Raw genomic sequence first — 25,380 nt, 5'->3', positions numbered from 1 at the left:
GAAAGTGAAAGAGCAGCTCGAGGTGACTGAAGACTCACTGAAAAGTAGTGAAGCAAAGGTGCGACTGTACACTGGGATGCCAAACTTTTCTGTTTTATTTGCTGTGTTCGAAGCACTAGCAAGCTTCATTTCACACAATGTCAACAATAAGCTCACACAATTTCAAGAATTCGTTCTGTTCATGATGAAGCTAAAAGTAAATCTGCAAAACGCTCACCTTGCATTTCGGTTCAATATTTCAGAGGCTACAGTATCGCGCATTTTCGACAAGTCGCTGCACGTGGCGTATTGCAGACTTAAAGATGAAATAATCTGGCCCACACGAGATGTTTTGCAAAAGACAATGCCACAGGCATTCTACGACTCGTTTGGTGCGAATGTAGCAGTCATCATCGATTGCTTCGAAATCAAGATAGAAAGGCCATCATCGTATCTTCCAAGATGTGAAACATGGTCCCAGTATAAAGGTAGCAATACAGCCAAGTTCCTGATTGGGATTGCTCCACAAGGTGTTGTTACATATATATCCGAAGGTTGGGGAGGCAGGGCAAGTGACAAACATATCACCGAACACTGTGGGTTTTTGGACAAATTGGTGCCTGGAGACGTACTCGCAAACAGGGGTTTTAACATCAGCGAAAGCGTTGGTTTCTACTGTGCAAAGCTTCACGAGCCAGCGTTTACCAGGAGAAAGAAACAGCTTTCAGCAGAAGATGTGCAGAGCACAAGAAAGCTCGCAAACGTGCGAATACACGTGGAAAGAGTAATTGGACTCATTAGGAATAAGTTTGTTTTTCTGAAGTCTGTCGTGCCAATCGATTACGTTGTGTGCCGGCCAGGAGATGAAGTCGCACCACTCGACAAAATTGTAACTGTGTGTTGTGTGCTATCTAACTTGTGTGCATCAATTGTTGCTGCACCAAAGGACGCCACTGGACAGCAGGCTTCAGCCTCAGTGGATGAGTGATTGTGAATCCTGCTTCAGCATGTCTGCATAAAGCACTGGACAGCAGGCTTCGGCCTCAGTGGATAAGTGATTGTGAGTCCTGCTCCTGCATGTCTGAATAAAGCAAACTCAGAATCTGCTGACGGTATTGTCATTTCTCAACGCCAGATTTCAGCGTGTCCCATATGGGCCACGTGTGTTCCAGCCTCAAGACGCACTTCCAAGGTTGAAACATGAGGCAGCTGTCCAAGTTGTGTTACAGGTTGCTTAGCCTTTGGGTCCTTTGCACTATGGACAAAATCACAGTGTAGTTTTTGGTGCTCGCTTGAGTGCCACGCATGAAAAGTGGAACCATTTGTAGTGGCAGGATGCGTTGTCGCAAGCAATCATCTTTCCAGTTTCTGGTCCACGGCAAAAACAGTAACATCACTGGGAGAGTTTACCACTGGACCAGCATACTGCCTGGTGAAGTAGGTGCTGAAAAGCTCGGGCAGGATTGCATGAATGAAGAATTTTCTTCCAGCAGCCAGAATTTCTTCACAAAAGTGCCTGTCTTTCTGTAATCTCTCCACGTGCAACAAATTAGGTGTCCACACCACGAGGTCGCACCACTGAACATCACATTCAGCCATTTGTGTCTGCACTTGGTAGAAATATCCGTGTTGTCGCCGTAGCTGGACTGCACCATTGAGTTTCCAGGCAGGAACCTGCAGTAGCCATCTCTAACGTCCTTCACTTCCCTGAGCGAAAATGGGCACTTAAGTTCAACAACACCCTTCCCACAGCATGCGCAACAAACAAGACCGTCTGGTGTTGCTCCAACAAACGGATATCTTGTACTCAGGTGCAGCCCCGACTTGGAGCACTTGAACATGTCGTGCTTCTCGGCTTCACTGGTTTGGTATGCCCTGAAGGCACGGGGCTCATTTTTCACTCCCCATGTGATGGCAGGCGTCTTCAGCGACTGCTTTTCAGGATAGCATATCAGTTTTAGCAGTGATATGCTAGGGTTATCAATGCTTGTGTGGCACACCCTTTTCATTACAGAAGCAGTCACCCTGCCCGCTCGGTACAAAAACCAATTAGACGAGCTGCTCTGTTGCCTTGTCAAAGCTTCAACGGCCTTTACGGACTCTTCACTTATAATTATTGATGGCATGACATCATTGGCTTTCTTAACCAAAACATCCAAATCATGCGCCAACATTTCTTCGGAGTAGAGGTTTCTCAAACGGGCATCATGCATCGGTACAGGATTTTGAAAGTGTCCGTCATATCCGGGGAGGACTGAAAAAATTGAAGGAACAATGCCGGCATCCTGAATTGAGCCGTAAAGCTTGGTACGCTCCTGCTCTGAAAGTGGCGGGACATGAGCCCGCTCCTTGACTGGACCTGCCTCAAAGGAATTGCTATCAAGCTGCCGCTTTTTCCCTTTAGATGATGTGAAGTTTATGTCCTTGAGTCGCTTATATTGTACTTTTTCGACATAAGCGGGCAGCCACATATTATCCTTCTGGGTGCAACTTCTTCACTTCATCATTTTTATGCCGGTCTCAACTGCAAACAAACAGGCTCCAACATGGGAGCATGCTTCCCCTGCTCCAGCCATACATGTATACATGTACAGTGCGCAGTGATCACAGCGCCATCCTTCTTGCACAAAATCCACACTTGGAGAGGTTTGTGCCCCAGCCTCTGTGAGTGGTTCACCTGCGAAGACGAGAAAAAACGTCGGCTTTACTGACCTATAGTTTCAAAATTGCTGCGGTTCAGTTGCACTTTGCCTAGGGATGTCGTCTTAGAACAAAACATTTGAGCCGTTTTTTTTTCAGAGTTGCGGTGCACGAACTTGTCTGTCTGAACCTGCTCATTTGCAATGCCATTCAGACTGTGCAAAATAAAAACAAAGGCACATAATGGGAGCTGCAACTCGGTTCTTTTAATCAGTGGGAGACTGCGCTGCCCATCTCGGACTTGGCTGTTCAACGCCGGGTCCTCGAGCGAGCCACCGAGGTCATCACGAAGCAAAGTATTCTGATCACCTAATTTGACCTCAAGTTCCGTTTTTCTGTTTGTTTTTTGGAACCGATAAGGTTTTTCTGCCTCCTTTCACGCTTTGCGGGCACTTCACGTGCTCGCGTACACACATAACCGAATGTCGCGCTTCAGATGCGCCGCACAGAGAGCTTAGCGCAAACGGCGTACGGACCATTCGTCACAGCTTTGCTCATACAGATTAACAAGGTTTGCAATCATCAAATGGATTCGTAATGCTTACCTCGCCGAGCAGGACAACTTTGCCGTCCTGGAATTCCTTGGCAGAAAGGTGCTTCACCCAGCCGCTTGTAAAATAATTGTGGGACTCCAAAGCTTTGTACGCTTTCATGTCTTCCAAAGTCACAAAGTTCGCGGAAAACACAAGATACGTGACGATGTCGCCGTGCGAAATCTCGGGGAAGCCACTCACATCGGCACTTGTGTCCACTCCGGGCCGCAGCGTGTATGGATCGATATCATCGCACAGTTTCCACTTGTCTTCGTAACGAAGGCGAATACTGCCGATGAGTTCAGAGTAATAACCCGCGTTTAAAGGTTCATGCGGCGCCATAGCAGGCACAAATCGGATGAAGAAGAGCTGTGAACGGTGCCGGTGCCACGAATTTGAAAGCATCCGCGGCAGCACAGCACTGAATGAAGACTGAGCGACTGGGTCACAAGCATGGTCGCCGGGTCAACGAGCAGGCGGATGTGACGTCACGTGCAAGCCATGTATACCTCAGCTTATACTTAAAGTCAGCATCCTTCGCGAACTGCACAAGCTTCTTTCGAGCGACACGTGTCTGCAAAGAATAGTCTTCACTTACAGTGACCTTTTTATTTATAAGTTTGGTAGACTGCACTAGGATTTGTTGTTTTGTTTTGAAAGACCGGAACTTCACAACAATCGGACGACACTTTTTATCCGAGAACACACCAATCCTGTGTGTTCGTTCAAACATGTCATTCGTAAGAACAGGATCAAAGCAGCCTGAAACAAGGTTCAATAATTTTTCTTCCGTTTCATCCCACGTTTCGGACAAACTGTCGGGTACACCGAAGAACAGAAGATTATCCCTGCGCTGCCGGTCTTCCAGCTCAGCCTGTCCAAGACGTAACTTGTTATTTTCATTGACAAGCTGATCGGTTAGCTCGCGCAAAATCCGCGATTCCCCATGCGCCGCATCGCTGGATGATTTATATTCGACTGCCGACAACCTCGCGTCAATATCGGCAATGTTTCTAATCATAGATTCCTGATTCAGTTTCATTTCACTTATAGAGGCTATTAAGTGTGACTGCTCTAACTCCATTTTAGCGGTCCTTGAATTAACGCCTTCTAACAGAGTCAAGATGTCGTTAAGCTGTTTCTGCAGAGAAATATCAACAGCGCTGTCTTTGGACCGCGTAGCAGCGCCAGAGCCCGCCCCGGGGCCAGGATTAAGCTCAACATCCCCCGACCCCAAAAGTAGTTGACGAGAAACATCGAAGCACTGGGCGAGCAAAATCAGCAGAACTCCCGGGCGTGGGAACAGGAGCAGGCACATATTGCTTGATTTCTTAGTAAACATGGATTCCTTATTACCAACCTGCATGAAGAAACGCATTCCGTGAAGCAGCCGCATGACGACGCTGTCCCCACGCCCACTGAAAGGCGCAGGCCACTGCAGCCTGTTTTTATCCAGATGGAAAGGTGATGTCGTGGACGATGCGCAGGACTTGTACGATGGAGCCATAGTGTAGCAGGGTTGCCAGAATTCCCCAATTTCCACGCTGTCAACTTGAACGTTGACAGTCACAGGTGTAGCCGGAATGGCATCAGCCGGTGCCATAGGTCCCGCGCTGAGATGAAGCATTGCCGTTATCTGCATGAAGAAACGCATTCCGTGAAGCAGCCGCATGACGACGCTGTCCCCACGCCCACTCAAATATTTACCTTTGGATATTGCAGATTCAACAAGCTTTTTGCGGGTGAGCCGAGTGTTCGGTGAATAGTCCGATGACGCATTGAAATTGGTATCTCTCAGTATATATATATATTGCCGCGAATCTTTGCAGTGTTTGTTCATAAGAACAGAAAGTTGGGCTAGTTGGTGTGGATTCATACTTGACAGCGCAAACAAACGAGGACAAAAGCGAACGAGGAGACACAACACAAGCGCAGACTATCAACTGAACTTTTATTCACTGAAAGGAAGCTTTATAGGCGTGATAAAACACAAAAACAACAAAAAGAACCGCCACAATCGATGTACAAAGAAATCAATGACATTTCATACCTGCGTGATAAGGAACACCACAGCAACAGGAAAACCAAATTCAATCACATCAGGCCAACTCCCCGTACTGTCTACTTGCCCCCAAGAAGAGTGTTTGTTCATTCTCAAATCTGCCGCCATGCCGCTTTATCGCTATGTTTGCAATGCAAGACGCGACCACATTTATCTCGACTGATCACATCCAGGCAGATCTGATTCTACGTTGTTCCGGAATGTTCTAGTAACTTTGCACGTTTTATCTCGCAAGTTCTCTATCAGCTTTAAACTGAGCACAGCCGGCGGGCATTCTGTTCGACGACCACCGAGCACGATTGTTGCTACGCCGCCGCCGAGTGATTCAGTCCATTTTGGGCGCAAGTTCACTCAAATAAAGAGTTTTGTTTAGACACCATTTTCGCAGTCTTTCTGCTCTCCGGGCTGCAGTAACCAATTCGTGACATCTGCTGGAGGTGCTGGGTAGCCTTCCATGTTCCGGACGCTCTATTCAAGTTCTGACACCAGCCCTCTGCGCTCCGCACCGGAGGACGAGCCAGCAGTTCACCAAGCGTGCATACGTCTTCATGGAGAGAAGCCTGAGTTCGGGGCCATGCCGGACCGCACCCGACAACGAAAAGACGGTGCTACGAGCACCACAAAATCATCAAAGATGACACCGATCATACTGCAACAGCCCCGGGTCCCACCAACTTTCAGTGAATCAAGAGGCGAATACCCCGAAGAATGGTTGGACCAATTTCAGCGGGTGGCATCCTTCAACAAGTGGGATTATTCGCCAAAAATTGGACTGTATTTTCCTCACTAGAGGGCTCTTCCTCTAAAGGGGAGCGGACTAGGTTTCAACCTATCTTTTTTCAAGCAAGGGGAATTGATTAAACAGACATTACCGGGACTAATATATGCGGACGATATAGTGATAATGGCTGACCACAAGGAAGACCTGCAGAAGGTGTTAGACATATGCAGTACAGAGGGAGATAGATTAGGCTTCAAGTATAGTAAGGAAAAATCTGCAGTCATGACATTTAATGAAGAGGGCGGCGAGCATAGAATACAGGAGTTCGGGCTAAAAGTAGTGAATGAGTACAAGTATCTTGGGGTGTGGATAAATAACAGTGTTGAGTATCTGACAGAGCATGAAAAATATGTAATGAATAAAGCTAGTAGGAATGCAGCTGTCATGAAAAATAGGGCACTGTGGAATTACAATAGGTATGAGGTGGTAAGAGGGATCTGGAAAGGGGTGATGGTCCCTATCCTGACCTTCGGGAATGCGGTCCTGTGTATGAGGCCAGATGTTCAAGCAAGGCTGGAAATTAGGCAACGGGGAGTAGGGAGGTTAGCTTTGGGAGCACATGGCAATACACCAAATCAGGGGGTACAGGGTGATATGGGATGGGCGTCTTTCGAGAGCAGAGAGGCTAGCAGTAAGATAGCATTTGAGGAACGATTGAGAAGGATGGAGGAAAAGCGGTGGGCTAGGAAAGTTTTCAGATACCTGTATATAAAGAATGTTGACACGAAATGGAGAAAGCGAACTAGAAAATTGACAAGCAAATATCTGGACAGCAGTAAGGGGGCAAATCGGCAATTATCGGTTAAGAAAAAGGTTAAAGAAACAGAGAGAGCTTTGTGCAAAACAGGGATGCTGACGAAATCTGCACTGCGAACATACCGGACCTTTAAACAGGAAATTGTCAAAGAAAATATCTATGATAATTGCAGGGGAAGTTCTTTGTTGTTTGAGGCCAGGACTGGAGTTTTGCGGACTAAGACGTATAGAGTCAGGTAACAGGAGATAGACACTTTGTGCATTGCTTGCGGAGAGGAGGAGGAAACAGCTGAACACTTGATACTTTTCTGTAAATGGCTTCACCCTACAGTGGAAGGCAGCGGGGCTGACTTACCCAAGGCATTGGGGTTTAGGGATAGTGAAGGGAAAGTTGATTTTAAGAGGTTAGAAGTAACCAAGCGAAGGTTATCTGATTGGTGGCTAAAAGCAAGACAGGAGTAAAATTTCACAAGACATGGCTAGGTGGCTTGAGCCACCGCCCGATATAAAGGGTTCAGCCGTATCCATCCATCCATCCATCCATCCATCCATCCGAAAATCACGAGTCATCCCTAACGACATGAGAACTATTCAAGATGGAACTTTGAAGGTATTCACCAGTGCTGTGAGGAAACAAAGAGCCGAACGACTCCTCGAGTCCAGGATCCAGCTTCCGAATAATCCCGTCCACAGTTACGTGGAAGAAATGGAGCGCCTCTTTCGCCGCGCCGACCTCGGAATGACCGATGAGAAGAAAGTTCAGTTTTTAATGTGCGGCGTAAAGGAACACCTCTTTGACAGCTTCGTCCGCCAGCCGCTAAAAACAGTCGACGAATTCATGCAAGAAGCCTGCACGATTGAAAAGACCCTCGACATCCGGGCGCGGCAGTAAAACCGCTCTTCCTCTGTCTGTGCAATTTGTCTGGACACGACAACCACCACCAGCCGCAACTTGCGGAAAGTGATCCGCGAAATCTCCCACGAGCAGCTACGCCGATTACTGCCACCCTCCCCACAGCCGCAAGCAGCGACTTTCATGGACGTGGTACGGGAAGAAGTGTAACAGGCACTTGGCACCTCAACGGCCACAGAACCCTGGGCCATGACCTACACCGCTGCAATACCCACTCCTCAGCCCCAAAGACAACCCCTGCATCCTGTCTGACATGAACCACTTGTTCCCGAACGCCGCCGCCCTGCCCCCGCCAACCCAGCCTATAAGCCACGCTCAAGCCGCTGGAAATGCGACTGGAGGACTTCCTACAACCGGCCGCTGTGCTTCCATTGCGGTGAGGCCGACCACATTCTTCGTCACTGCCTGTACCGACGTATCGGTTTTCGAGGACTTGTCGTTGACTACCTACCACCACGCTTCGGTCAACGTCCGCAGGAAATCGACGAGTACCTGCGTCGAGAGGAGTATTCGCCGAACCGCATTTCGCGCTCACCATCGCCGTCAGCCTCGCGCTTTGCGTCGCCACGCCGCAGCTACGCAGCAGCGGTACGAGAAAGGTCTCCCAGCCCCCGTAGCGGCAACTAAAGACAGCAACCACTGGAGGTGAGGTTACTCACGAGCGAAACGCCGAAGATCCTCCACCGACCACGCCCCATGAAGACGCTGCACCCGCGACTCCGCATCAAGAACCTACACTCGCTGCACCGACGCCGCACAAAATGACAACCCCGACCACGACGCGACCTGCATTCAAAACGACACCGCCACACAGAAGAGCTTCGAGGACACACCCCACCCGCGATTCGCATACGAGACGAAGCCGTGACCCGACGCAGAGGCCGAATTGCAATGCAAGAGCAAGGACATCCTACTTAGAATTTACTTTCGACGGCCGCAAAATTACCGCTCTTGTCGACACAGGAGCCCATTACTCGGTGGTGAATGGAACATTCGTTGCGCAGCTGAGAAAAGTCATGACGGCTTGAGATGGCCCACAAATTCGCAGCACAGGGGCCACCTCATCACGCCATCACGGCGATGCACAGCGCGAGTGACTGTCAAAGGATATACCTATACTGCGTCCTTTGCTGTGCTACCGCAATGCTCCCGCGAAGTGACCTTGGACATAGATATCCTTAATGAGCATCAGGCGATCATCGACCTGCGATCCAAGCTGATCACGCTTTCGACGGACGAGGCCATCCCTTCGATGAAAACTCTAGAATATCACGTTTTCCTAAGGGTCCTGGAGGATGAAGTGAGCGTCCCGCCTCGTTCAAGCGTTATCGTGACCGTGGGCAGTACGAAAGCCATTAACTCTGAAGAAATCATCGCGGGGAACATGCAGTTTGTTCTAGACCGTGGAATCAGCATCGCAAAAGGCATCGCACATTTCCGCAATGGCCGGGCCGAAGTATTGCTGACGGGGCCGACGCGGTGGCTGAGTGGTTATGGCTCTCGGCTGCTGGCCCGAAAGACGCGGGTTCGATCCCTGCCGCGGCGGTCGAATTTCGATGGAGGCGAAATTCTAGAGGCCCGTGTGCTGTGCGAACGTTAAAGTACCCCAGGTGGTCGAAATTTGCGGAGCCCTCCACTACGGCGTCCCTCATAGCCTGAGTCGCTTTGGAACGTTAAACCCCAAGAAACTAAACCGAAATACTGCTGACTAAATTCCGCGAAGAATGCCGGAACATTAACTGAGAAACGACGATTGCTTTCTTCGACAAAATATTCGACGTACGTGATTCCTTCGCCCTCTCCGACCCCTCCGCAGAGGATTCGCCTGACCAAGAGAACTCGCCCACTTTCGGAATCAACCCAGCCCTGCACCGAAACAGACAAGAACAGATCCGCAATCTGCTTCAAAGCTACAGTGAGTGTTTTTCGACAGCGCCGAAGGTGGGACAAACGCCAATTCCTAAGCATCGCATTATAACGGACCAACACGTCCGACCTCTCCGGAACAGCAGCAGAAGTCGCCGAAGTTTTTGTGGAGTGCATTCTTTTGCCACACGGAGCCCCCGATGTACTCATCATGGACAGAGGGGACAAAAAGTATGGTGGGGCAGCCAGAAAAAGAATGTAAACCAATAGGCCCCTGCCTGAGGACAGAAGGGACAGAGGAACAGCACTCCCGGCGGAACCAACGCAAGCCATCCTGCGTTACCGCCAAACCAGCCACCGGAGGACAACTCGATACCATACGCAGACCAAACGGCTGACCGAGCGCCTGAACAAAACCACCGCCGATATGCTCGCAATATATGTCGATGCCGAGCACAAGACCTTGGACGCCATCCTGCCTTACGTCGGCTTTACCTACAACACCGCAGTGCAAGAGACCACCCAGATGACGCCTTTTAGACCAGTCCATGTAAGGGAGGCAACGACCACGATAGACGCCATGTTGCCCAAAGTTACCGAAGAAGAGAACGCCGACGTCGCCGCCTACCTTCAACGCGCAGAAGCTCGAAGGCTTGCCCGATTATGGACCAAAGACCAGCAGCGGACCGACGCCAGACGTGCGAAGCCAGGAGACCGAGTCTCGGTTTGGACGCCCATTCGCCGCCGTGGATTGAGTGAAAAGCTTTTGGGCCGCTATTTCGGCCTTTACAAGGTTCTTCGTCAGCTAGGTGAACTGCATTATGAAGTCATCCGTGACGCAATGACTGCATCCCAGCGACGCCGCGTACGACCACAAGTTGTCCATGTCGTCCGTCTGAAGCCCTATTATGCGCGCTAAAGGACGCTGCAATTCCACAGTGTTTATTTCCGCACAATCCGTTTTATCTTTTGCTAGTCGCATTATTTGCTTCAATGCATCGGGTCGATGCTTCTTTGAGAGGGAAGTAATGCCGCGAATCTTTGCAGCGTTTGTTCCTTCTTCAAATCTGCCTCCACGCCACTTTATCGCTTTGCGACGCAACACGCGACTAGATTTATCTCGATTGATTACAGCCCGGCAGAGCTGATTCTACGTTGTTCCGGAATGTTTTAGTAACTTTGCACGCTTTATCTCGAAAGTTCCCGATCAGCTTTGAATTGAGCACGGCCGAAAGCGGCGGGCATTCTGTTCGACGACCGCCGAACACCCTTGTTGCTACGCCGCCGCCGAGTGATTCAGTCCACTGTGGGCGCAAGTGAGCCCAAATAAAGAGTTTTGTTTCGACACCATTTTCGCAGCCTTTCTGCTCTCCGGAGTGCAGCCACCACTTCGTGACAATATTCAGGATTTTTTGATAGGTACGATATCATAACCCAAAAGCAATATGGTTTTCGTCAAAAATCTTCAACAGAGTTGGCGCTGTTGAAGGAAGAGAACTGAGATTTAACAATATAGAGCAGAATAAATTAACACTTAAAATTTTTATTGATTTCTCAAAAGCGTCTGACTTGTTTATCACTTCATTCTGACATACAAGTTGTCAGTACATAGTGTTGGCGATACAGCACTTAAACTAATAACAAGTTATCGTAGAAATCGTACACAATCTGTTCATAATGAGGGTTATCACTCAGAATATGAGTCAAACATTGAGTTCCACAGGAAAGTATACTAGGGGCATGTTTGCATCAACGACTTAATCTAAATAGACAGCGAAGTAGAATATCTCGTACATGCAGTTGACACTAGATTATTTCTTTCGGGGGCTGACGCTAATTGCATAATTCGGAGAGGCAACAATGTGCTGTCCAAACTAAATGCATGGTCCTGGAGAAATGCTCTAATAATACATGGGGGGAAAACTGAAGCTTTAATGTTCAGATCAAAAAATTAAAAATAGAGCTTAGACGGGAGCTCAACCTAATGGAGGCAAGTTTCGCAGCATGAATAAAGCGCACACAGAAGACAAGGAACAAACAAGATAGGACTGTGCAGCACTTCCAACTGATTTCATTTGAAAAAGCTCCACGATTAAATACATTCAGTTATCATGAGGTGAAATTTAATCACAATCATCCAAAAAAGCCATTTCATTCTCCAGCAATGACAGTGAAGGCGTGCTGACGCAATCGTAACCAGCTTTCCTAATAAAAAAGGCTTCGATACTGTCACGCTGAAGCTTGTCCTTGGCGTGACCAAGAAACTGTGCCTTCTTAAACATAGGTTTGCATTTGCAAGACCGGCAGTGTACGGCAAGATAACCGCTGATACCATCCTTTACAAGATTGAAGTGTTCTAGCGCTCTTTCATTAAAGCAACGCCCTGTTTGGCCATTGTACACTTTTCTGCATGTAAGAGGAATGCTATAAAAGACCTTCGTTACACATTTCGTGGACTTTGTGACGTGCTTAATACTGCACTGCGCCTTCTTCTTTCTCGTTATCATTGGCCAAATTTTTGACAGCTTGGATGGTGCGGAAAATGCAACGTTAACGTTGTATCGGCTGGCGATTACCTCAGTTTTATTCTGTTTCTTTCCTTTATTATCCGTTCCTTTACTCCTCTTTCTTTTCTGCATTAGGCTCTCATAAACAGCTGGAATACCATCATCAAGAAAGCCGGACATGCGTAGCCGCTCGACTTGCTGATTGACGCTATCAGTCATTTGATGCGGGCAGGTTTTTTTCTAGGGCAGCATTGATGCAGTTCATGGCAATTCGGCGTTATTTTATCTTTGAATGAGCGCTGTTAAAAGGGATAAGAGACTTTTGTGACCTAGGGTTATATTTCCAACATAGGTGGTTCGTTCTGAAAGTAATTCTGAGGTCTAAAAACTGCATGTTGTGAGCGCAGGGAAGTTCGTACGGGAATGTTAAACCTCTTGCTGCTGCTTTAAAAGCCGCGATAATTTCTGCGGCTGCGTCATCAAGGGACGAAATACGCGAATTGTCAAGAATCACCAAGTAATCATCGACAAATCTAAAAATTATTTTAACATGAAGGCCTTTTAGTGAATTGTTAACGCGCTTATCAATTAAACAAAGATAGATGTCACAAAGTGTGGGAGCTACTGAAGAACCTATGCAAATGCCAGCCTTTTGGGTATAAAAACGATCATTAATATTGATGGGCGTTGTTTGAAGATAAAATTCTAAAAGCGTTAAAAACCATGTACCAAGAAAAGGCTATTCAAGCTATACAGAAATTCAATGAAACGAAATTCAAAAAGAAATCCCAGACGACCACTGCAGTTCGCCTCCTACAAGAAATGCGTCTCGATTCCGGCGCAAGTCTAGTCAAGAAATCTGAAAACGGAAGCCTAGAACCATTCTTCTCTTGTAAAAACACAAGCCGGAATTTCCGTTTCGAGTCATTGTCTCAGAAAAGAACTGTTGGCAATCTGCTGTTGGACAATACCTGCAAAGGCAGGTAACAAGCTTGAAGTTTGAAGATCCGTTCCTGGTTCGAGGATCGCACGAAATCGTCCAAGAACTCAGCCAAGAGAAAAACCTGATTGCTTCTGATACCATCGGCTTCTCCGTAGACGTTGACGAACTTTTTACTCCGTACCGCACGATGAACTGTTTAAATCAGTGAGGCAGTTGATTTGAAGAGACGGGAGATGTGTCTTTTCGTAATTTATCAGATGTCGCTAGTGATAACTTTTTAACGAGTTTAGAATTTTATCTTCAAACAACGGAGTTGAGTTTCCCTCTTCAGGTGGTGATGAGAGGAAACACCTTGTTGATGATGAAATCAGGGTATCTTGATGACCCGATGGTTCTAACTCGCAAACATTCCCGTTACTCGAAGAAAGGATGAGGATAACTATTTATTTACTACTTAAATAAAACAAGAAGAAACAAAGCAAGGAGAAAACTATTTGCATGACTAAACGGTTGATCAGACGAATTCAGCCTTCGTTCAACCCAGAGCAGTTGTTTTTAAACCCTATGTCTCCGCGCTTAGCGGGGACAGCCACCAATAAGATTACCAGCGACACACGTCACCAATCAGTGGTCAGGGAAAGGAAAATAAGGTTTCCGCCAACTAATCACAGATTGGGGAAAGAGTGCTGATTAAACATTTGGGAAAGGAGGGGTTAATAATAATAATAATAATAATTGGTTTTGGGGGGGAAAGGAAATGGCGCAGTATCTGTCTCATATATCGTTGGACCCCTGAACCGCGCCGTAAGGTAAGGGATAAAGGCGGGAGTGAAAGTAGAGAGGAAGAAAGAGGTGCCGTAGTGGAGGGCTCCGGAATAATTTCGACCACCTGGGGATCTTTAACGTGCGCTGACATCGCACAGCACACGGGCGCCTTAGCGTTTGCAATCAAATACACAGAGAGCACAAACGCGACCACCCTCTCCCACGGCACAGCGGTTACCACTTTCCTAACATTTGTTTTCTCTTTCGCACACGCCATAAACATATGCCGACGAGGCGATCACTAAAGGTTTTTACGAAACATCGAAAGAGAAGAAGACAGTCATTACGGGAATAGTGGGTTTCCGGTCAGTCGGTTAATACTCAGCCGTATCTCGTGCGTTCCCGAAACCTCGTCAACCCCTTGACAACGAACACGTGTCGACACCTGTACATGGTTAGGCTTCTTATGACGGGCTATGCCCGCTACGGCGCGGAGTAAACAAGGACGTCCGCCGCACGAATGGGAGGCAGGGTTGGGACGGGTCCGTTTGCTGGCGCCTTCCGACCCCACTGGAGCGGCCTTCCTTGCGAACACAAGACCTTTGCCTGCAAACTTCTTAATCTCATCCGCCCACCTAACCTACTGCCGCCCCCTGCTACGCTTACTTTCTCTTGGAACCCACTCCGTTACCCTTAAAGACCAGCGGTTATCTTGCCTTCGCATTACATGCCCTGCCCAAGCCCATTTCTTTCTCTTGATTTCGACTAGGATGTCATTAACCCGTGTTTGTTCCCTCACCCACTCTGCCCGCTTCCGATCTCTTAACGTTACACCTATCATTCCAGAATACACCATCTCAGATCGAACACGAGACCAACGAGTTTGCGGAAAGATCAGAGAACTCCACAAACGGCCATCAATTTTAATGATCGTTTTTATACCCAAAAGGCTGGCGTTTGCGTAGGTTCTTCAGTAGCCCCCATACTTTGTGACATCTATCTTTGTTTTGTTGATCAGCGCATTAACAATTCACTATAGGGCATCATGTTAAAAGAATTTTTAGATATGTCCATGATTACTTGGTGATTCTTGACAATTCGCGTATTTCATCCCTTGACGACGCAGTTGCAGAAATATTCGCGGCTTTTAAAGCTGCAGCAAGATGTTTAAAATTCACGCACGAACTTCCCTGCGCTCACAACATACAGTTTTAAGATCTCAGAATTACTTTCAGAACGAACCACCTATGTTGAAAATATAACCCTAGGTCACAAAAGTCTCTTATCCCTTTTAACAGCGCTCATTCTAAGATAATTAAACGCGGAATTGCCATGAACTGCATCAATGCTGCCCTAGAAAAAACCTGCCCGTATCAAATGGCCGATAGTGTGAATCAACAAGTCGAGCGGCTACGCATGTCCGGCTTCCTTGATGATGATATTCCAGCTGTTTGTGAGAGCCTAATGCAGAAAAGAAAGAGGAGTAAAGGAACGGATGATAAAGGAAAGAAACAGAATAAAACTGAGGTAATACCGTACCTACATAAAATATCTCACAATCTGAAGAAGATCGCCAGCCGATACAACGTTAACGTTGTATTTTCCGCACCATTCAAGTTGTCAAAAATTTGGCCAATGATAACGAGAAAGAAGAAGGCGCCGTGCAGTATTAAGCACGTCACAAAGTTCACAAAATGTGTAACGAAGGTCATTTATAGCATTCCTCTTACGTGTAAAAAAGTGTACATTGGCGAAACAGGGCGTTGTTTCAATGAAAGAGCGCTAGAACACTTCAATCTAGTAAAGGATGGTATCAGCGGCCATCTTGTCGTACACTGCCGGTCTTGCAAATGCAAACCTATGATTAAGAAGGCGCAGTTTCTGGGTCACGCCAAGGACAAGTTTCAGCTGGAAATTATCGAAGCCTTTTTTATTAGGAAAGCTGGTGCCAATTGCGTCTGCACGCCTTCACTGTCATTGCTGGAGAATGAAATGGTTTTTTTGGATGATTGTGATTAGGTTTCACCTCATGATAACTGAATGTATTTAAACGCGGAGCGTTTTCAAATAAAATAAGTTGGAAGTGCAGCACAGTCCTGTCTTGTTTTTTACTTGTCTTCTGTGTGCGTTTTATTCATGCTGCGAAACTTTTACGCATTATGAGTAGCAACCAACTAGCCCAAACCATCGTATTACTTCAACGGGAGCTTAACCCTTGGTGGAAACGAAGTTGTAATAACAGATGCAGTAAAACCGCTAGGTGTTTATTTTGACCAATTCATTCTCTGTGATCATGTGGCTCATATAGAACCTAAGTTAGCTCGGGTGCTTGGCATCCTTCAGAAATTCCAATGCACTTAACTGACCAGAACCAAACTTCTCATTTACCAAGCTTTGTTTTCGTCTATACTCACCTATGGCAGCCTAGTCTGGGACAGTGCAACAATTATCAATTTAAAAAAGCTTCTAACACTGCAGAAAGGCGCGTTAAAGCTATCACTGATATCCGTTTAACATCACCATCGAGTCATTTATTTTCCAGGTATAAAATCAAGAAAGTTACTGACATATATGAGCGCCATATTCTAACCTCATAGAATTCCCAGTTACACCGTAACACCTCTTTCCTTTCTAACATTGCTCAGTTAGCAACAAATACACATCATCAGTCACGACACCATTAATACTGGCACGTCACACGTCCATGTACAAACTGTGGTTTCCAAGGGTTACCTTCGACACTAAATAAATTTGCATTCTCCATCCGATTAATTACTTCATGTTCATTTAAGCATATGCCAAACTTCTTTCTTGAACCTCTGTCAAGAACAGGGTGCTTTCGAAACATATGGAACCACTAATTTTCTTCCGAGTTCACGCCAATGTATGTGCGTTCCATGATATCTTTCCGGAGTGTTTGCTGGGTTTCTTTGATTGTGTTTCTTTGAAGCTCTTGCTTTTGATCGTCACTGTAATTTTCTCTTTCATGTCAGCCTAATTTGTAACCTCTGTGCACTAAGTATATGTTTCCCATCACCTGCATTGCCCTGCAGAATACGCATAGGGGATGGAACTTGTCAAACCCGCATAATACTGATTTTTACTCCCATTCGTTCCTCGAGTATGTAACACTTGCTTGCAAAAATAAAAGAAACGAAGAAAGATAAGAAGAAAGGAAGACGGAAGGAAAGAAAGGAAGAAAGAAGGAAAGAAAAAAGGAAAGAAAGAAAGGAAGAAAGGAAGAAGGAAAGGAAGAACGAAAGAAATAAGGAAACAAAGAAGGAAAGAAAAAGGAAGGAAGAGAGAAAGAAGGAAAGAAAGAACGAAAGGAAGAAAGAAACGAAAAAGGAAAGAAAAAGAGGAACGAAGATAGAAAGAAAGAATGGAAGAAAGAAAGAAGGAAAGGAAGGAAGAAGGAAAGAAAGAAAGAAAGAAAGAAAGAAAGAAAGGAAGAGAGGAATAAAGGAAGAAGGAAAGAAAGGAAGAAGGAAAGATAGGAAGAAAGAAGAAAAGGAAGGAAAGAGAGAAAAAAAGAAAGAAAAGAAGAAGAAAGAAAAATAAAAAGAGAAAAAAAGAAAGGAAAAAGGAAAGGAAGACAGAAAGGACGGAAAGAAAGAAAGAAAGGAAGAAGGAAAGAAAGAAGGAAAGAAATAAAGAAACAAAGAAGGAAAGAAAAAAAGAAAGAAAGAAGGGAAGAAAGAAAGGAAGAAGGAAATAAAGAGCGAAAGAAAGAGAGAAACAAAGACGGAAAGAACGAAAGGAAGATAGAAAGAAGGAAAGAAAGAAAGGAAGAAAGAGAGAAAGGAAGAAAGAAAGGAAGGAAAGAAAGAAAGAACTAAAGGAAGAAAGAAAGGAAGAAGGAAGGTCTCTCGTCTGCGTCAGCCAGTGCCACACATGACTGTGCGAGTTGCCGCCGCCAACATATCGGCCTGCCGCTGGTGCGAAGCCATCGAGTCAAGGGTGCAGGTGATTTCGTTTGCTCAAAGCATGCTTGAGAGCAGTACGATCTTGGCACGCAATTGTCTTGGTCACGTGGTTTATTTTGTATTTCGCGGGCTTTCTTTGGAGCTGGGAAAAAAGACACATGTCAGGGTTTTCTTATCATGAATGATGGAATGGGGGTTTCATAAGGTGCTCGACAACTCTTCAAATGCAATTTGTTGTGTAATGTAAATATTTATTGATTTAGATAATTAAACTTAATTGAACTATTATTTATTCCAGAAACAAAAATTATTTGTAGTGCGCAAGATGGCAGTCATCGATATGCAACTGGTTTCACTCGCCTGTCTGTAATAATTTATTTTTTAACCCTTGGCTATAGTTAGCTGGGGCACCCGGTATATTGGCACAGTGCTTTCCACATGTTTGCATATGCTGACATGAATGACATGACATGACATGCCTCAAAAAGAGGAAGTGTAAGTGACCACGATATCGAGCTGTGGTCAAGACGTTCGTTGAAGTCCGCCGCTGTCTCTTGTGATCAGTGATCTCCTGCATTCACGCGTGCCATCTTGGCGGAGGTGCTTACAGGCGCACCCCATGACCAGGACCCCTCCAGGAAGCCGGGACTCCAGCCCGCCTGAATCCTTTAAAGTCGAAGTTGCGTACAACCACCAAGGTATCCGGCGGCTTCAAGGACTGCAACCAGAGTTCGGGCCTCTGCAGTATCGTCCGACCTTGAGAAAACTGACCTCCGATTCTGCGCAACCATCAATGTCCACACAAAACCCCCGTCAGCATGCCGAGATGCCCCACACTATAAACTCCGACGCCGTGATGCTCGGTACACATCAGGAGACTGTGTGGGTCTGGTTTCCCAATCGCCGAAGCGGACTTAGCGAAAAGCTCCTCTGGCGGCATTTTGGACCCTACAAATTGATCAGGCCACTTGGAGACCTCAACTATGAGGTCGTTCCTGATGACTTTCAGAAGTCTCGGCGATTCCTGCACCCTGAGGTGGTACATGTTGTCCGTCTCAAGCCTTACTACGAGTGATAGGCGTAGAGCTGGACTTTCGCGCGCAAATCATGCTTACTTAGTGAACTTTTTTTTAAACACACAGGCTACGCATCGGGACGATGCTCTTTCTTTCCGGGGGGCCAGTGACACAGTGCATTCCACATGTTTGCCTAGCTCTGATCTGAAGCGCGCTCCCTCAAAAAGAGGAACTGGAAGTGACAGCTATCTGAAGCTGTGGTCAAGACGTTCGTCGAAGTTCGCCGCTGTCTCTCGTGTTCAGGGATATATATATATATATATATATATATATATATATATATATATATATATATATATATATATATATATATATATATATATATATATATATATATATATATATATATATATATATATATATATATATAAGGCAATTGAAATGAGGCTGGTTTGACAAACATATGAAGGAAGCCAACAGTCACCGTAACCAAGGTGCACAGGGAAATATTTCTCTCTCTCTCTCTCTCTCTCTCTATATATATATATATATATATATATATATATATATATATATATATATATATATATATATATATATATATTAATTTGTAGACCCATTTATTAGATTTCGGGGACTGTTGGCTTCCTTCATATATATATATATATATATATATATATATATATATATATATATATATATATATATATATATATATATATATATATATATTATATATGTGTGTGTGCGTGTGTGTGTGCGTGTGTGCGTGCGTGTGTGTGTGAGCGTAATGAGGTGAATGAAATAAATAAGTTAAAGAAAAGAATGGAGAGGCGTCGCCCGCTCTGTTGCTCTGTATTCAAAGGGATGCAATTTTTGTCTATCTCGGCCTGACCGAGAGCTCGGTGGTAAAGAAGTTATGAAATTCTCGACCGATCATAGACAGGATTTCCGGCGGCGGTGCGCACAAACGGTTTGGTTACAACAGGGTTACATCCGCTATAACGGGCAATTTTTGATAGGGACACATGCCAGTATACGTCAGAGTCGCTCCGCAATCACCCAATTAACGACGAAAACTCGCGGATTGGCGAGGCAAACAAGTGTTGCGCTAAGATACAACGACAAAATAACAAAATGTGTACGTGATGAACGCTACCCATACACTGATGTTTATGATCGCTACGACCAGTAAAATATCTCGAGGTTGGGCCTAAAACGACCAAAGGAGTGAAGAAAAGACTGGAAGAGAAGAATGGCAAAACTCTTAAAATTACGAAATAACTGTCAATCACAGCTTGGCATCAGGTGAGCTGCACGGTCCTGCTAGAAGGGTATGGTCGGTTAAAGGAACAGTTAGGAATAATAGAACTTGGCTTGTGTCAATAACGTGCCACGTTCTAATCACAATGATGCCATTCTCGCTGAAACCGGTTTTTATAACCTATAATCAAAATAAAGAAATTACTGTGGATCCGGAAGTCTTCGTTAAAAGCGCCATTCTCACTTAGGCAACCCGTCTCCTTCGGAAAGCACGTCAATAGTTTGAATCGACTGTCAGGCAGCTTTCTAAACCAAACATTCTTGTCGATGAATGCGTCTTTCGTTGTTTTACGGACATGAAAAAACTCCTTAGATCCGGAGAATCAACCTTTACTGAGAATTATAATGGGATGATGTTTTTAGTTTTACTTTAACCTAATATATTCTTGTTTAATGTGAACAGTTTGGAAGTAAAAAAAATGCGTTGGGAAAAGCACGAAACTCTCTTCTCACCACATCGTCAGCCATCACGACCCTCTTTTTCTCCTCTTCCCGTTTCCCAGTGCAGAGTAGCAGGCGAGATATCCATATTTCCTGCCGAGCACTTTGACCTTCTTTTTATTAAACTTATCTCTCTCTTCAAGCAAGGGTGCCTGACGGAAACGACGTTGGACTCACGCTTCCTGCAAATCAAACTGAGGAAAACAAAGGGGAATGTCTCTGCATTTCTTAGTTTTCCATTGATCAATGGCTAATTAATGGAGTCATTATTTTACAGCGGAAAATTAACTGATTAGAAAGTAGAAGAAAAAGTTGGCGAATGATTACGATAGTCAGTAACGCGAAATTCGAGCGCAGCCCTTAGCACTCCACCTGCCACCTCTGGCAGGTGCTGGGTTAGACTGGTAGGAGAAATTGCAACAATGAAGGCTGACGCCAATAAAATGACCACTAGGAGGTCCAGGAAGACGACTACAAAAAAATAAACTTAACACCAGGATCAGGTGCATAAACATGAAACGCGGTAGAAAGAGAGCGAAGTGGTTACAAATAGAACACCAATTAAAGTACGAAGAAGTACGTGTACACGCGCTATGCAAGGCACATCCCTGGGATCTAGAAGACCCACCGTTTATTGATGGCTAAGTTTGGGAAGGGAGCAACAGAACAACAATGGAGAGGAAGGGAGTAACAGTAGGTATGCTGATACATCAAGGAACAATTTGACAAAGAATAAAGTCAACTTCCAAAGAACATGTCTGGGTATCGGGTAAAATTGCCGGTAAAAGGAAACGGCTAGGAGTAGTTTATTTAGGGACAGGGGACAAATGCAGGCAAGAGAACACGGATCTAGTTAAGTGTCTCAATGACGGTATAAAGCAGTTTCGAGAATGTGGCGATATTATTCTGCTGCGTGACATGAATGGCCGCATCGAGAATCTGGATGGATGTACTGATTGTATCGGCAAGTTTATGCTAGACTTTGTGAGCGACACCGCCTAGTTGTTATATATACAGAAACTAACTTTGAGGGACAAATCCCGTAACAGGCAAACGATCATTGACAACTGCTGAATGTCGCAGGGGATATATAGCAAGACGGGAACTTGCCACCTATCTACGCGAGATGCCTGGGATCGCATGTACGCCGCATAAAAAAGGCACCACCGCAACGTTTTGCCTCATTGTGAACAAGGCTCCAGTGTGGGAGCCGAAACGTCATTTCATCTTAATTTTTCGTCGGTGCTACTCACTAGTATCATGTATACCATCCCGACCAGACGGGATTCCGTCAGACCCTTGACTACAAGCATTTTCGCCAGACGTATGGTCAACCCATCATCAGTGAGACACGACGCTTCGTTTCGTTGAGAACTCGGATTGCTGCATTCAAGGGGCACCTCAAGTTCAACCTCGCCTGCAAAGCCCGAAACTTAATTCCTCGTTCATTGACGCTGCACCGACCGGTTTCCACAAAGTTCGGACTGTCTGTTGTCTCGAAGGCGGAGCGACAGCTTCTACAAGCCAGGATTCTTGAGTGTAAGGACATAATCAGGAAACTGGAAAATGATACGTTCTTCGCACGACGACGACTGGAATTCAACTGTCCCGGTGATTTCCCCCGCATTCAACTCCACGCAAATTTCCAAGCTGGCCTCCGTTCACGAAAAGCTGAGCATGCTCATGAACACAATTCAGAAAGGCTAATGCAACGCCGAATAGACAGGTCTCCGGACGCCCCAAATAGGTTTGTAAGGAACCTGTCATCTTACCAACCCAACAAGGCGGAAATGTCGATCTTGAGCCTGGGCCTAAATTTCAACATTGGTCCGGCCCTCGACACAAGAAAGATGATTTGTGCGGCGGAAAATGCTCTCACCCAGGTTGACCTCGTGCCGAGAGGAAGCACGTACACGCGTTGTCGGCGTTCTGTCCAAGTTATCTTCGCATCTCGCGATTTCGTCACTGACACGTCAAGAGAAATAAGCGATCACGAGCCTTCCCAGTAATCCAGACATCGTGCTACTCCCGGCCGACAAGGGGAATGCAACGGTGCTGCTCGATAGAAGCAAATACAAGAAAAAAATGCTACTTCTCTTGGAGGATGAGGGCACTTACACCAAACTTTCTCGGGATCCCACGGCCAAAGTTCAGAAGGAACTGCAAAAACTACTGGCGGATGTCTTTCGGATGGTTCCCCCGCAGCAACGTTCCCTCTATTACTACCTGCTATGCCACAATGGTTAACCCCTGCGATCTACGGACTCCCAAAGATTCATAAGCCTGATGTCCCGTTGCGCCCTATTGTAGACTTCACGCGTTCGCCTCTTCAGAATTTATCAAAATTTTTGCACCGCGTTATCTCCCCTCTCGTAGGCAAAAGACCTACACACATACGCAACACCCAGGACTTCATCGAAAAATTTCGAAACCTGGAAGTGGAAACCGGTGAAATAATGGTATCTTTCGACGTAAAATTCCTTTTCACAAGTGTTCCAGTGGACCTTGCCGTCAAAGTCTGCACCACTGCCCTTGAATCCGACCCAGCGCTACGTGAAGGGACCCCTATCGACGTTCCGGACCTTACTCGACTTCTCCGTTTTTGCCTGACAAACACCTATTTCACAGTTTGATTTGAAGCAGCGCAAGGCCGAAAGCCAAAGAAGAGAGCCGAGAAAGAAACGGACGACACAGCGCTGAACTAACAACTGACATTTATTTGGCACGCTGCACGTTCAGCGCTGTGTCGTCCGTTTCTTTCTCGGCTCTCTTCTTTGGCTTTCGGCCTTGCGCTGCTTCAAATCAAACTATGAATAACCAACTCGCCCATCAGCTTGTGCTTTCAACCTATTTCACCTTTGAGAACGTCCCTTACAAGCAGATCCACGGTGCTGCGATGGGAGCTTCCATATCCGTCACGGTCACAAATCTGACCATGGAAGAAATCGAAGGCCGCGCGCTCGCTGCATTCACGCCTGCCCCCAAAGTTTTCCTAAGGTACGTGGATGACTGCTTTTGCGTGATGAAGAGGGAAGCATTGAAAGATTTTATTGTACAACTGAACAGCATAGAGCCAGCCATACAGTTCACCGTGCAAGAAGAAATCGATCGCCGTCTCCCATTTTTGGAACTGCTTGTCACAAGAGATTCCTCTAGATTACATTTCAGCGTTTACCGGAAACCTACACATACCGACCGTTACCTCAGTTACAGGTCAATTCACCCAGATTGCCAAAAACGTTCGGTTGTTTCACCGCTCCTCCGACGCATGAAAGTATGTTCCAGGCGGGAAGACCAAGAGGCTGAATCGAAACACATACGACGTGATTTGACGACCTGTGGTTACCCGGTGCACATCATCGACTCCATGGAGCGAAAACTTGACCGCCCTAGGATGCAGCCAGCCGAAAGCACAGAAAAACGAACGGCTCTCCCATACGTCCCAGGCATCAGTGATGCACTTGCGCGTATCTTACGTTCATATGGTGTGCACACTGCTCATGTGCAATCTCAAAAACTGAGAAGCCAACTTGTCAATGTCAAGGGCGGGCTTAAGAAAGAAAGATTCCCTGGCGTTGTTTATCAGGTTCCATGTGCCGACTGCCCATCAGTATACATAGGCGAAACAGGAGATTTTGCACGCAGATTGCGTGAACATAAGAATGACGTGAAGAACCGGCACGCAGAACAAAATGCGCTTGCCGAGCATTCAGTATCTGCCAGCCACAATATCAACTGGGCAGAGGCACGTGTGGTCGCCAAAGAGAAGGACAGGAAATCACGGCTCTATCTTGAGTCGCTGATCATCCAAACAACAGCGCATACTATCAATCGAAATGACGGGAATTTGCCACCTATCCGCGCGAGGTGCCTGGGATCGCATATACGCCGCATAAAAAAGGCACCACCGCAACGTTTTGCCTCATTGTGAACAAGGCTCCAGTGTGGGAGCCGAAACGTCATTCCATCTTAATTGTTGGTCGGTGTGACTCACTAGTATCATGTACCATCCCGACCAGACGGGATTCCGTGAGACCCTTGACTACAAGCTCGCGATAATGGAAATAGACAAAGAGGGGAAGTACAGCCTTGGAAGTGATCATAAGCGTATTCGTCTCCAGTTGGGAGCCCTGCTCAAAAGAGAAATACAGGGAAGTCATAATGAGCACGCCAAATTAAATGACGAACAAAAAGCGCTAATAGCGGCGGGCATAGAGGAAGCAATAGAGAAACATCCCATGGAAAAGTGGGGTTATAATCAGTTAGAACTACACATTAGTACAAAAATAGAAGTAAAAGAGTAAACCTCTGGAGAAGAAAGAGGAAGCCACGAAGTTGGTGGAATAAGGAAATTAGGGAGGCCGTCGAACAACGACGGTTGGTATCACGAGAACACAGAGAAGCAAAGAGGGCGCAGTTATCTGAAGAGGAAATAGGCCCAAAATGAGGTATCTTATTTACAAAAGAAACAGCAAGTGCAGGTCCTCGTCCAGGCTAAAATAAAGCAGTCCACTGATCGCTGGCTGGATGAAGTTCGCGATGCTACTAAAAGGCGGTCAAGTAAATTCTTCAGCCATATAAGCTGGCTGGGAAAGCGAATCACAGAAAGCAGGAACAGATTCACGATGCCGAGGGAAAATGTTTAGAGGGGTATGACGCTCTGAATTACACAGCATGAGTTATACCTGAGTCATTTAGAAAAGACAATAGGGTAATCGCCCAACAGTACGGAGCAACGGAATAGCTCAATAGAAAACCGCTTAGAATTGACCAATGCTAACTAGAAAAAGATGGAAGCAAATATTCCAAAATGCGCGTCCGCAGCGATAGATGAAATTTCATTCAAGGTAATTAATTTAGCCCCATAAG

At 46.0% G+C, this 25,380-nt stretch overlaps 1 protein-coding gene across 1 annotated transcript; it reads right to left on the bottom strand.

The window, feature by feature from the left end:
- Positions 1–2,474: 2,474 nt before the first annotated feature.
- LOC144103242 (uncharacterized) lies at positions 2,475–3,620 on the bottom strand. Its single transcript, XM_077636018.1, has 3 exons — positions 3,225–3,620; positions 2,572–2,656; positions 2,475–2,503 (listed from the first exon to the last, which is right to left on the bottom strand). The coding sequence occupies exons 1-3, from the start codon at positions 3,615–3,617 to the stop codon at positions 2,475–2,477; spliced, it is 507 nt and encodes a 168-aa protein (XP_077492144.1). The 5' UTR covers positions 3,618–3,620.
- Positions 3,621–25,380: the final 21,760 nt, after the last annotated feature.

Source organism: Amblyomma americanum, chromosome 9, assembly GCF_052857255.1.
Source record: "Amblyomma americanum isolate KBUSLIRL-KWMA chromosome 9, ASM5285725v1, whole genome shotgun sequence".
Taxonomy (NCBI): domain Eukaryota; kingdom Metazoa; phylum Arthropoda; class Arachnida; order Ixodida; family Ixodidae; genus Amblyomma; species Amblyomma americanum.
Note: the sequence above shows the minus strand (reverse complement) of the source record. Positions and strands in the feature narration are given on the sequence as shown.

Coding starts and splice junctions, on each gene's coding strand:
- LOC144103242 (XM_077636018.1), bottom strand. CDS start 3,617: ATGCTTTCAAATTCGTGGCACCGGCACCGTTCACAGCTCTTCTTCATC. Junction 2,657..3,224: donor AAGTTGTCCTGCTCGGCGAG/GTAAGCATTACG, acceptor TCGTCTTCGCAG/GTGAACCACTCACAGAGGCT. Junction 2,504..2,571: donor CGCTGTGATCACTGCGCACT/GTACATGTATAC, acceptor GTTTGTTTGCAG/TTGAGACCGGCATAAAAATG.